Here is a 13,548-nt window from a genome sequence, read left to right on the forward strand (position 1 = left end):
TTTTGCCTGACCGTCTCATCTGCCCTTCATTCAAAGTTTTTTCTACACATCTTCATTTCATTTAAATGAAAGCCGAAGTTCTCATACAGCTAAGTGTCTTCCATATTTCCTCTTTAGTGTGGCAAGAACTCTGCTGCTGACATTCTGGCATAAAAACAGATGCTGGCATAAAACAGATGTCCTGAATACTGTATTTATCATCTAGGGTTTTTAGGAGTGAAAGACCAAGTCAGCCTGGAAGATAGCTTTCTTGTGCAATGTTTCAAGTCAGTTACAAGGTTCTTTAGACTATCTACAGTATAGCAAACAGCACAGGTGAAAACATAGTAGACAGAGCCATTGAGTGCTTCAGTTTGTTTTGCAGTCATTTCCCGCTAGTGGTTATGTTAGATAACTACCATGAGAACCTTTTTATTCCATGGAGTCTCTTCTGATCTCAAATACATTATAATCTACTGCTCTTACAGTCGCATGTTGTAGCTGATTTTTACAAGCTATGCAGTGATACAAAAACCCATGTATTGAAGATCTTATCAAGAAAAAATTGGCTTCCGAGTGGCACATTTAAATCATCTTCTGTACCAGATGACTGGAGGATAGCTAATGTCATGCCAATTTTTAAAAAAGGCTCCAGAGGTTATACCAGCAATTACAAGCCAGTAATGCTAACTTCAGTACAAGGCAAATTTGTGGAAACTATAGTAAAGAACATAACTGTCAGACACATAGATGAACATAATTTGTTGGGAAGAGTCAACATGTTTTTTGTAAAGGGAAGTCATGCCTCACCAATCTACTAGAATTCTTTGAGGGTGTCAACAAGCATATGGACAAGGGGGATCCAGTGGATATAGTGTACTTAGATTTTTTAGAAAACCTTTGACAAGGTCCCTCACCAAAGGCTCTTAAGCTAAGTAAGCTGTCATGGAATAAGAGGGAAGGTTCTCTCGTGGTTCGGTAACTGATTAAAAGATAGGAAACAAAGGGTGGGAATAAATGGTCAGTATTCAGAATAGAGAGAGGTAAATAGTGGTGTCCCCCACAGCTCAGTACTGGGACAGGTACTGTTTAACATATTCATAAATGATTTGGAAAAAGGGGTAAACAGTGAGGTGGCAAAATTTGCAGATGATGCAAAATTACTCAAGATAGTTAAGTCCAAAGCAGACTGCAAAGAGCTACAAAGGGATCTCATAAAACTGGGTGACTGGGCAACAAAATGGCAGATGAAATTCAATGTGGATAAATGCAAAGTAATGCACATAGGAAAACATAATCCCAACTGTGTATATAAAATGATGGGTTCTAAATTAGCTGCTACCCATCAAGAAAGAGATCTTGAAGCCATTGTGGATAGTTCTCTGAAAACGTCCACTAAATGTACAGCGGCAGTCAAAAAAGCAAACAGAATGTTGGGAATTATTAAGACAGGGATAGATAATAAAAGAATATATTACCTCTCTGTAAATCCATGGTACACCCACATCTTGAATATTGCATGCAGATGTGGTCACCCATCTCAAAAAAGATGTATTGGAATTGGAAAAGGAACAGAAAAGGGCAACAAAAATGATTAGGAGTATGGGACAGTTTCCTTAAGAGGAGAGAGTAATAAGACTGGGACTTTTCAGCTTGGAAAAGAGATGGCTAAGGGGGAATATGATTGAGGTCTATAAAATCATGACTGGTGTGGAGAAAGTAAATAAGGAAGTGTTATTTACTCCTTCTCATAACAAAAGAACTAGGGGTCCCCAAATGAAATTAATAGGCAGCAGGTTTAAAACAAACAAAGGAAATTATTTCTTCCCACAACACACAGTCAACTGGTGGAACTCTGTACCAGTTGTGAAGGCCAAGACTATAGCAGGGTTCAAAAAAGAACTAGATAAATTCATGGAGGATAGGTCCATCAATGGCTATTAGTCAGGATGGGCAGGGATGGCATCCCTAGCCTCTGTTTGCCGAGGGTGGGAGTGGGCAATGGGATGGTGATCACTTGGTGATTGCCTGTTCTGTTCGTTCTCTCTGGAGCACCTGCCATTGTCCACTGTTGGAAAACAGGATACTGGACTAGATGGACCTTTGGTCTGACCCTGTATATCTGTTCTTATGTTTAAAGTTTCCAAGCAATTTTGCTAATCAAACTGAGTGTAGATAAAATGCAGATACACTTTCAGTGAACTGACAGTCTAACAGAAAAAAAATGTAACACTGACAGAGCAAAGATCAGTTCAATAGCCAACTCCTAAATCTAGGCAATTTTCCACTAGAGGCTTATTGTAAAAGGGGAATGTATAGGCTTTGTTGCAAGAATTGTGTAAGATACAAGCAGTCAAGTTAGAAGTTTTCTAAAATAGCATTTATTGCAGTACTGTTGTGTATAGAAAATCTATTGAGGACGATTTTAAGAAGTGTCTGAAAAGATTGTTGTTTTCCTCTCCTTCCAAGGCTCCATGGTAGAGCTCTTGACAGCCTGGCTATACAATAGTTTCTTTTAAAAATTTTCTCTCTCATTTTTTCTCAAAAATATATGGCCCATACAAAGTACCTGATGGTGTTGTGTGGCAAAGGATTTATAAGCACTTCTTTGGAATGACCTGCATGACTCACTCATGGTTTTAGCATTATGAGTGAGTCTATTCCAAACATACATAATTATTCCCATGGGGGGAAGCAGTAGACATGATACATCTTGATTTTAGTAAGGCTTTTGACACAGCCACACATGACATTCTTATAAGCAAACTAGGGAAATGTGGTCTAGATGAATTAAAGTAAGTGCACAACTGGTTGAAAGATCTTACTCAAAAAGTAAAAGCAGCAAAGAATCCTGCTGCACCTTATAGACTAACAGAGGTTTTGGAGCATGAGCTTTCGTAGGTGAATACCTACTTCGTCAGATGCATGCATCTGACGAAGTAGGTATTCACCTACGAAAGCTCATGCTCCAAAACCTCTGTTAGTCTATAAGGTGCCACAGGATTCTTTGCTGCTTTTACAGATCTGGACTAACACGGCTACCCCTCTGATACATGACTCAAAAAGTAGTTATCAGTAGTTTGCAGTCAAATTGGGTTCCGCTGGGGTCTATCCTGGGTCCAGTACTAGTCAATATTTTATTTTATTAATGACTTCAGTAATGGAGAGTATTCTCATAACGTTTGTGGAAGCTGGGAAGGGTTGCAAGCGCTTTTGGAAGACAGGATTAGAATTCGAAAGGATCTTGACAAATTGGAGAATTGGTCTGAATTCAATAAGATTAATATAATAAAGACAAGTGCAAAGTACTTCACTTAGAAAGGCAAATTCAAATGTATAACTACAAAATGGAGAATAACTGGCTTTGTGGTAGTGCCATTGAAAAGGATCTGGGGGCTATAGTGGATCTGGGGGCATTAGGGGATCATATAAATTGAAACGAGTCAGCAATATGATGCAGTTGTGAAAAAGGCTAATAATATTCTGGGGTGTATTAACAGGCTTCAGCTGGAGTACTGTGTCCAATTTTGCGTGCCACACTTTAGGAAAGATGTGGACAAATTGGAGAGAGTCCAAAGGAGAACAACAGAAATGATGAAAGGTTTAGAAAACCTGACCTGTGAGGAAAAGTTTAAAAAAAAGCTGGTCATGTTTAGTCTTGAGAAAAGAAGACTGAGAGAGGACCCAGTAAGTCAGGGTTTCTCAAACAGGGGTTTCCGCTTGTGTAGGGAAAACCCCTGGTGGGCTGGGCTGGTGCGTTTACCTGCCCCATCGGCGGGTCCAGCCAATCGTGGCTCCCGCTGGCTGTGGATCGCTGCACCAGCAGCTCCCATTGGCCCGGAGCAGTGATCCACAGCCAGTGGGAGCTGCAATCAGCCGGACCCACGGACGGGGCGGGTAAACACACCAGCCCGGCCCGCCAGGGACTTTCTCTACACAAGCAGCGACCCTTGTGTGAGAACCCTGCAGTAAGTCTTCGGTTATATTAAGGGCTGTTACAAAGAAGATGGTGATCAACTGTTCTCCATGTCCGCTGAAGGTCGGACAAGAAGAAAGGGGCTTAATCTGCAGGAAGGGAGATTTAAGTTAGATGATAGGGAAAAACTTTCTAACATAAGGATAGTTACACACTGGAACAGGTTACTAAAGGAGGTTGTGGAATCCCTGTCATTGGAGGTTTTTAAGAAGAGGTTAGATAAACACCTGTCAGGGATGATCTAGGTTTACTTGGTTCTGCCTCAGCTCAGGTGACTAGATAATCTCTGAAAGTCCCTTCCAGCCCTACATATCTGTGATTACTATCCTAACTTTTCAGATTTAAAATCTGATTTATCAGAATGTTGCACGGGTAAAGCAGGTGCTGTGTAACTCATTGGAAAGCCATCTGCCTATCTTAGGGTACTTATCTGTCCCCTGCTATCATCATATTGGAGTGCCTCGTGATCTTTAATGTATTTATCTTCACAACACTCCTGTGTGATAGGAACCAGCTTTCCTATTTTACAAATGGGGACCTCAGGTACAGAGAGGCTAAGTGATCTGCCCAGTGTCATACAGAAAGACTTGGGTGCTGCAAGGAGTTTAACGCTGTTTTTTTGAATCCCATCTTAGTGCCTTAACCACTGGACAGTCCTTCCTGTCTTAGAAATCTTGTTCCTTGATTGTGAGCAACATCTTTGTACTGGTCTATCGGTGAAAATTTGACACGAATACAAAGGATGGGGACCAGAAAAGGCTAGAAATTTCCCTTTTCCATTAGAATGCTTCCATTTGTAGTCCTGGATTAGTCAGGACATATCACATCTTAAACCTCTTGCTGCTCTGGGAACGAGTAGTGCTTGTGCTGCGCTTCAGTCCAGAATAACTTGTGGGGGAGGACAGATGGGAAAAACCTTTAGTTGGAGTCGATTGCAATGGATTAATGGGCAGGATGCAGGTGGGATACAGTAGTCAAAAGTGCATGATATATGCAATTTATCACATGGCTCTGTGTATGGATATCACTACAACATATCTGGGGGCGGGGAGGAAGTGTGCATGTACACATGTGAGGGTATGTATTCCTTATATATAATATGTGTGTGATGTATATGCATAATATGATCCAGGAAATAACTATAATTCATTCACAAAGAAAAACAGAATAGAATTATGTGCCAGACTAGGGCTCTGTGTGACTTATAGCAGTTGAATATGAATGTGAACCTGTTCCCTGCATGCTGTAATTCATATTCACTGAAACCAGAAATAATGCAGTTCCTCTGATTGGGGAGAACCCATGTGCAGTACAAATTCAAAATCATCCATTATTTGTGAAATAGCAACTAGATAAATGGTGGCTAGCATAGATTTGAGGAAACATTAGCCTGGTTGCCTTGGGGGAAAAGTTCTTATCTGAATTTTCATATAACATTTAAATATAACACATAGCATACATGTTTGCCTCCCAAAACACTGTTCAAATTAAATGCACCAGGGTTAGAAGAATCATACTTTCATTTGTATCTTCTTGTTGCAATGCATCATGTTAACAGAGAACTATGAATTCATTCATTGACAGATTAACAATGTGTATGCTAATGTATATTTTTACATCTTTTAAATGCCCTGTTCATAGCTCTTTAAGTCACTCAGTCTAAGTAATGTTTAGTTCAGCCTGTAATACGAGCTATAAAAGCAGCACAGAGCAGACAGCATTAATTATTGGAAGTAGAATAATGGCTGACCTGATAAAAGATTAACTGGTACTTTACAGTATTTATTTATGGACATTAGAGCTGTCAGGTTATCTAACTACACTTGAAAAGCTTGGGACAGTAGCTGTACTGATGGTAATGATGTCAATTTCCCTGTTGTTGTTTTTTGCAGGTCACTGTCAGAGGATTTGGTCCATTGTTGCAGTTTGCCTACACTGCTAAGCTGTTACTCAGCAGAGAAAACATCCAGGAGGTCATCCACTGTGCTGAATTCCTGCGCATGCACAACCTGGAGGACTCCTGCTTCAGCTTCCTTCAGACTCAGCTGCTGAACAGTGAAGATGGCCTGTTCCTGTGCAAAAAGGATACCACCTGCCAGAGAATGCACGATGAAGAGAACTCTGATGGAGAAGAGGAGGAAACTATGGAATCAGAGACTTCAAAGATATCCTGCCCAAGGGAAAGAATGTATCAGGAACCCTTTAACTTTGAATCCACTAGTTCTGGAGCAGACAAGGAAGAAGGGATGCTGCCTGACTCTGACATGCTGAGAGATAGCAAGGACAGTTTGGACAAAGATGCAGTAACACGGTACCCAAGATACAAGAAATACCAGCTTGCTTGTACCAAGAATGTCCACAACACATCACACATCAGTACCTCAGGTTTTGCAAGCACATTCAGCGAAGAGAATTCTGGAAATGGCCTCAAATCAGGACTTGCTGTGGGGCAGATAAAAAGCGAGCCTCAGAATGAGGAAAACGATGAAGAAAGCATCACGCTTTGCCTGTCTGGAGATGAACCTGACATTAGGGATAAAGAAGGGGATGTCGAAATGGACAGGAAACAGCCAAGTCCCACCTGTATTGACAGGTCTAAAAGTGTGTCCTCTCCTTCCTGCTTAAGGTCTTTCTTCAACAGAACAAAAAGCGTAGATTTGGTTGGCTTCCCCAGTACTTCCCAACAGCACTTTGCCAGGAGTCCAGCATGCCCTTTTGACAAAGGGACAACTCAGGGTGACCAGAAAACTGACTACAGCCCTTTCACAGGGAATTATGGACAGTCCCATGCCATTCAGAAGGATACTTCCAACTTCACAATGGGATCGCCACTCAGAGGGCCTGGTTTTGAAGCACTCTGTAAACAGGAAGGTGAACTGGACAGGAGGAGTGTTATATTCTCTTCAAATGCTTGTGACCAAGTAAACACTTCAGTGCATTCATATTCTGGTGTGAGCAGCTTGGACAAAGACCTCACTGAGACTGTGCCAAAGGGTCTGTGGGCTGGAGGCAGCCAATCCCTTCCTAGTTCACAGACCTATTCCCACAGTGGACTGACAGCTGATCACTTGCCAGGAAGGATGCGACCTAACACCAGCTGCCCGGTGCCAATTAAAGTTTGCCCTCGCTCTCCTCCTCTGGAAACCAGAACCAGGACCTCTAGCTCATGTTCCTCCTACTCATATGCAGAGGATGGCAGTGTTGGTTCTCCCTGTAGCCTCCCTCTGTGTGAGTTTTCATCTTCCCCCTGTTCCCAAGGAGCTCGATTCCTGGCCTCTGAACATCAGGAGCCAGGCATGATGGGAGATGGAATGTACAACCAAGTCAGACCCCAGATTAAATGTGAGCCATCCTATGGAACAAACTCCAGTGATGAGTCTGGGTCGTTCTCAGAAGCAGACAGTGAATCATGTCCTGTGCAAGACAGAGGACATGAGGTAGGGAATTAAGATAAGTACACATATAACAGTCATTGTGACCCATTGAATTAGTCCTTTATTCTCTGAAATAACTTTTGGCATTTGCCCAGCACTTTCTAATTTACAGAGGCAAAGGGTATGTATTCATCTCCTCATCAGCTGAATCTGCATGGTTAACAGAGGAGAGATCATGAATAGCTGTGTTGAGCTCCTAGAGACTTGGCACGTACTGAAATTTTAATATTAAACAAGCAGCAGCAAGCAGCTGAATGATGAGAGTAAATTTATGTTCATAGAAATGCTGCCACCTCTCTTTTTCCTTCTCGCACCTAGCCAAAAATACATCTATGGTAAGGAATTAAAGTATATTTTCACTCTTAAACTGTACTGTTTCCTCCAGCTTGGTTTATAGAGTGTAATATTATGGTAGCACTTACAGGGCCCAAGATTATGGCCTTGTAAAGGTAAACACGGCACTGTATAAACAGAGTCCCTGCTCCAAATCACTTGCAATCTGTATGAGACAGACTAAGGGTGGGAGGGGAAACAGTGCAACAAAGAGGTGAAATAACTAACCTAAAGTCACACAGCTGATCAGTGACAGAGCTGGGAATAGAACCCATGTTTGCTTCCTCCCAGTCTCATGGCTTATCCTCTAAACCAGTGGTGGGCAACCTGCGGCTTGCGAGCTGCATGCAGCCCATCAGGGTTATCTAATTGTGGGCCACGAGACCTTTTGCTAACATTGACTGTCCGCAGGCATGGCCCTCTGCAGTTCCCTGTGGTCACAATTTGCTGCTGCCGGCCAATGGGAGCTGTCGGAAGCAGCGGGTCCACAGGGATGTCCTGGCCGCCCTTCCCGCAGCTCCCATTGGTTGGGAATGGCGAACTGCGGCCACTGGGAGTTGCAGGGGGCAGTGCCTGCAGATGGTCAATGTCAGCAAAATGTCTCATGCCCCGCAGGCCACAGTTGCCCACCACTGCTCTAACAGTGCAGCCTCCCTGTGTGTTGTCTTTATTTGCAACCAGTGGGCTTTGCCTCTCATCAAATTGATTATTTGGATTGTACTTCCTGCCTAGGACCACACTTTCCTCATTACTGAAGAACTCTAGCAGACAGTTGCATAAAACATCGAGGATTGTTATCCATGAATTTATAGGAACAATTGAGAGAAGCAAGGAAAGTGTATGGGACCGAGAAAGAAGCTGTGAGTTTCCATGCAGCACTGACAAATGTTCTTCCATCAGTGAGAGAGAAATAGGGTCATTTACAAAGGCAAAAAGGCCAGGTATAAATGCTGTGGTGGCACCTCACTAACTAGGAGTGAGTGTTTCAGTGTAAATGTATGAGCTTGGCAGAATGAAGGTGCAGTGCATAGCTTGAGAGCTGAAAAGAGAATGGGTGTTTGTACAGAATTCCAGTAGGGAATTGAGGTGAGTGTACTTGTGTAATTTCTGTAGGGAACTGCATATCTTGTGTCCTGGGTCAGAACAATAAAATGTTGCCTTGAGAGCTGCTGCTCTAGCGTGGAAAGCAAGTAAGTTCATTGCCTGTGTTAGCATATGTTGTGAGAGCCTAGGATAGAACTGACTGGAGTCAGGCCTATAAGGGTGAAAGGAGAAAGGGAGGGACACAAAAAAACCCGTTATTTTATTTTAAGCCCCACTTGTAGAAAGTCGTTTACTTTTTCAAAACTTCAACCAGTTGCTGCTATGTATTGTTATTCCTGCCTTCTTCCTGAGGTGTGGTTCATAGAATATCAGGGTTGGAAAGGACCTCAGTTAGTCATCTAGTCCAACCCCCTGCTCAAAGTAGGATGAACCCCAACTAAATCATCCCAGCCAGGGCTTTATCAAGCCGAACCTTAAAAACCTCTTAAGTATGGAGATTTCACCACCTGCCTAGGTAACCCGTTCCAGTGCTTCACCACCCTCCTAGTGAATAGTGTTTCCTAATATCCAACCTAGACCTCCCCCACTGCAACTTGAGACCATTGCTTCCTGTTCTGTCACCTGCCACCAATGAGAACAGCCGAGCTCCATCCTCTTTGAAACCCCTTTTCAGGTAGTTGAATGCTGCTATCAAATCTCCCCTCACTCTTCTCTTCTGCAAACTAAATAAGCCTATTTCCCTCAGCTTCTCCTCATAAGTCATGTGCCCCAGGCCCCTATTCATTTTTGTTGCCCTCCACTGGACTCTCTCCAATTTGTCCACATCCTTTTTGTAGTGGGGGACCCAAAACAAGACACAGTACTCCATGTGTGGCCTCACCAGTGCCGAATAGAGGGGAATAATCACTTCCCTCGATCTGCTGGCAGTGCTCCTACTAATGCAGCCCAATATGCTGTTAGCCTTCTTGGCAACAAGGGCACACTATTGACTCATATCCAGATTTTCATCCACTGTAATCCCCAGGTCCTTTTCTGCAGAACTACTGCGTAGCCAGTCGTCCCCAGCCTGTAGCAGTGCATGGGATTCTTCCATCCTTAAGTGTAGGACTCTGCACTTGTCCTTGTTGAACCTCATCAGATTTCTTTTGACCCATTCCTCCAATTTGTCTAGGTTACTCTGGACCCTATCCCTACCATCCAGTGTATCTACCTCTCCCCCCAGCTTAGTGTCATCCACAAATTTGATGAAGGTGCAATCCATCCTATCATCCAGATCATTAATGAAGATGTTGAACAAAACCGACCCCTGGGGCACTCTGCTTGATACCAGCTGCCAACTAGACATTGAGCCATTGATCACTGCCTGTTGAGCCCAACGATCTAGTCAGCTTTCTGTCCACCTTATTGTCCATTCATCCAATCCATACTTCTTTAACTTGCTGGCAAGAATACTGTGGGAGACCGGATCAAAAGTCTTTGCTAACGTCAAGGTATATCACGTCCACTGCTTTTCCCATATCCACTGAGCCAGTTATCTCATCATAGAAGGCAATCAGGTTGGTCAGGCATGTTGACTGTTCCTGATCACCTTCCTCTCCTCCAAGTGCTTCAGAATGGATTCCTTGATGACCTGCTCCATGATTTTCCCAGGGACTGAAGTGAAACTGACTGGTCTATAGTTCCCGGATTCTCCTCCTTCCCTTTTCAAAAGATGGGCACTATATTTACCTTTTTACAATCATCCGGGACCTCCCCCTGGTTGCCACAAGTTTTCAGAAATAATGGCCAATGGCTCTGCAATCACATCAGCCAACTCCCTCATCACCCTCGGATGCATTAGATCCAGCCCCATTGACTTGTGCATGTCCAGCTTTTCTAAATAGTCTTTAACCTGTTCTTTCAGCACTGAGTGCTGCTCACCTCCTCCCCATACCGTGCTGCCCAGTGCAGCAGTCTGGGAACTGACCTTGTCTGTGAAGACGGAGGCAAACAAAGGATTGAGTACCTCAGCTTTTTTCACATCATCTGTCACTAGGTTGCCTCCCCCATTCAGTAAGGGTCCCACACTTTCCCTGACCTTTTTTTGCTAACAAACCTGTAGAAACCCTTCTTGTTACCCTTCACATCCCTTGCTAGCTGCAACTCTAATTGTGCTTTGGCCTGCCTGATTTCACTCCTGCATACTCAAACAATATTTTTATATTCCTCCCTAGTCATCTGTCCAAGTTTCCACTTCTTGTAAACTTCTTTTTTGTGTTTAAGCCCACCAAAGATTTCTCAGTTAAACCAGCTGGTTGCCTGACATATTTACTATTCTTTCTGCACATTGGGGTGATTTGTTCCTGCACCCTCCATAAGGCTTCTTTAAAATAAAGACAGCTCTCCTGGACTCCTTTCCCCACTATAGTAGCCTCCCAGGGGATCCTGCCCATCGGTTCCCTGAGGGAGTCAGAGTCTGCTTTTCTGAAGTCCAGAGTCCATATTCTGCTAATCTCCTTTCTTCCTTTTGTCAGGATCCTCATCTCGACCATCTCATGGTCACTGCTGCCCAGGTTGCCACCCACTTCTACTTCCTCTATCAATTCTTCCCTGTTTGTGAGCAATAGGTCAAGAGGAACATGGCCCCTAGTTGAATCCTCCAGCACTTACTCCAGGAAGTTGTCCCCAACACTCTCCAAAAACTTGCTGGATTGTCTCTGCACTGCTGTATTGCTCTCCCAGCTGATGTCAGAGTGATTGAAATCCCTGATGAGAACCAGAGCCTGTGATCTAGAAACTTATGTCAATTGTCCAAAGAAAGCCTTGTCTACCTCATCCTGCTGGTCTGGTAATCTATAGCAGATGCCCACCATGACATAACCCTTGTTGCTCTCACCTCTAAACTTAACCCAAAGACTCTCAACAGGCTTTTCTCCAGTCCATACTGGAGTTCTGAGCAATCATACTTCTCTCTTACATACAGTGCAACTCCTCCAGCTTTCTCCCCCGCCTATCCTTCCTGAACAGTTTATACCCATCCATGGCAGTGCTCCAGTCATGTGAGTTACCGCACCAAATATCTGTTATTCCAATCACATAGTTCCTTGACTATGCCAGGACTTCCAATTTTTCCTGCTTGTTTTCCAGGCTTCTTGCGTTCATGTACAGGCATCTAAGATAAGTAGCCAATAGCCCTACTTTCTCAATATGAATCAGGAGGCCTCCTCTGTTGCATCTTCCTCTTTTGTGTTTCCTCCCAGTATCCCACTTCCCCACTTACCTCAGGGCTTAGGTCTCCATACGCTGATGAACCTTGTTTAGAACCCTCCTCACTATGTTAGCAAGCCTGCCTGCGAAGATGCTCTTCCCTCTCTTTGTTAGGTGGGTCCCATCTCTTCCCAGCAATCCTTCTTCCTAGAACAACATCCCATGGTCAAAGAATCCAAAGCCCTCTCTCTGACGCCACCTGCGCAACCACGCATTTGCTTCCACAATTCAATGGTACCTATCTGGGCCTTTTCCTTCAACAAGGAGGATGGATGAGAACACAACTTGCCCCTCAAACTCCTTTATCCTTCTTCCCAGATCCACGTAGTCTGCAGTGACCCACTCAAGGTCGTTCTTGGCAATATCGTTGATGCCTATGTGGAGATGTAGGAAGGGGTAGCAATCCGAGGACTTGATCAGTTTCAGCAGACTCTGTCACATCCTGAATTCTAGCTGCAGGCAAGCAGCACACTTCTCGAGTTTCCCAGTCTGGACAGCAGATGGATGACTCTGTTCCCCTTAGGAGGGAGTCCCTGACCAACACTACCTGTCTTCTCCTCTTCCAAGCCATTCTCCGCCGTTGTACCTGTGCAGAGAGCCTGAAAAGGGTTTCTTATCTTTATCTGCATTGGGGGTACATGGGTTCTCCTATTTCTTTTTCTGGAGGTCACATGCTGCCAATTTTCCTCCCTGTTCTGCACTGCCCTCTCTGATTCTTGAGCATGCTGTGCCTGCAGTACCAAACGCTGACTTCTATCCAGAAAGTCTTCATTTTCTCTGATACAATGCATGGTTGATACTTGGGTCTCTAGTCTTCTAACTTTCTCTTCCAATATGGAGACCAGCTTGCACTTCATACAGACAAATTCACTTCTGTCATCTGGGAGAAAGACAAACAAGGCATATCCTGTGCAGGTCACAACAGCTGATCACTCACTATCCATATTGTTTTCCTTCTAAGAGCCTCTTCAGATGTTGTATTTACTGCTCACAGAAACCTGAAAGGCAAAAAACTCTGTGGGAACTTCCCACAGACAAACTCCCAGGCAAACTCCCTCTGTTCACTTCTCTTCTGTTCGTCACTCACTCAGTTCGCGACTGGTGCCTCCCAAAACAGCAAGCCATAAGCATTACATGGAGGAGATTGGAAGGGGTTGTTGGCTCTAAATAAAGGGTGGTGTGAAGCTGATCAGGCCCGGGAGGCATCATGACTTGGAGTCACCTTTTGTGGCAGTGAAATAGTTTTGAAAGTGTGCATCTTCCTTCCTACGTCTGTGATGGGAGCAGGGGTGGGTTGCAGTGGAGGCAATGTTCCTCCTCCTCTTGCCCCTTTGCTTCCTGGGGGGTGGGATATCCAGAGCATTGGACTAGACCCAGATCCAAGGTCCAGGTCCTAAAGCAGTCACACAGGAGTAAGTGAGGTCTTATGCCCCTGCATGGCCACGTCACAATCTTGCCCTATATTAGATGTCACATTTACAAGGGGGAACAAGACAGCAGGGAGAGGGTGGAGGAGAGAAGACAGTGATAGCACAA

At 44.0% G+C, this 13,548-nt stretch overlaps 1 protein-coding gene across 6 annotated transcripts in view; it reads left to right on the plus strand.

Annotated features, from left to right (window-relative positions):
* Positions 1-13,548, plus strand: part of BACH2 (BTB domain and CNC homolog 2) — a 258,650-nt gene that overhangs the window by 230,012 nt on the left and 15,090 nt on the right. For all 6 annotated transcript variants that reach the window (XM_050949246.1, XM_050949247.1, XM_050949250.1 and 3 more), the window contains one exon: positions 5,848-7,392. In XM_050949246.1, the coding sequence (XP_050805203.1) occupies positions 5,848-7,392 (1,545 nt within the window). The remainder of the gene's footprint in view (positions 1-5,847; positions 7,393-13,548) is intronic.

The sequence above is a fragment of the Gopherus flavomarginatus genome, chromosome 4 (assembly GCF_025201925.1).
Source record: "Gopherus flavomarginatus isolate rGopFla2 chromosome 4, rGopFla2.mat.asm, whole genome shotgun sequence".
NCBI classification, from domain to species: Eukaryota; Metazoa; Chordata; order Testudines; family Testudinidae; genus Gopherus; species Gopherus flavomarginatus.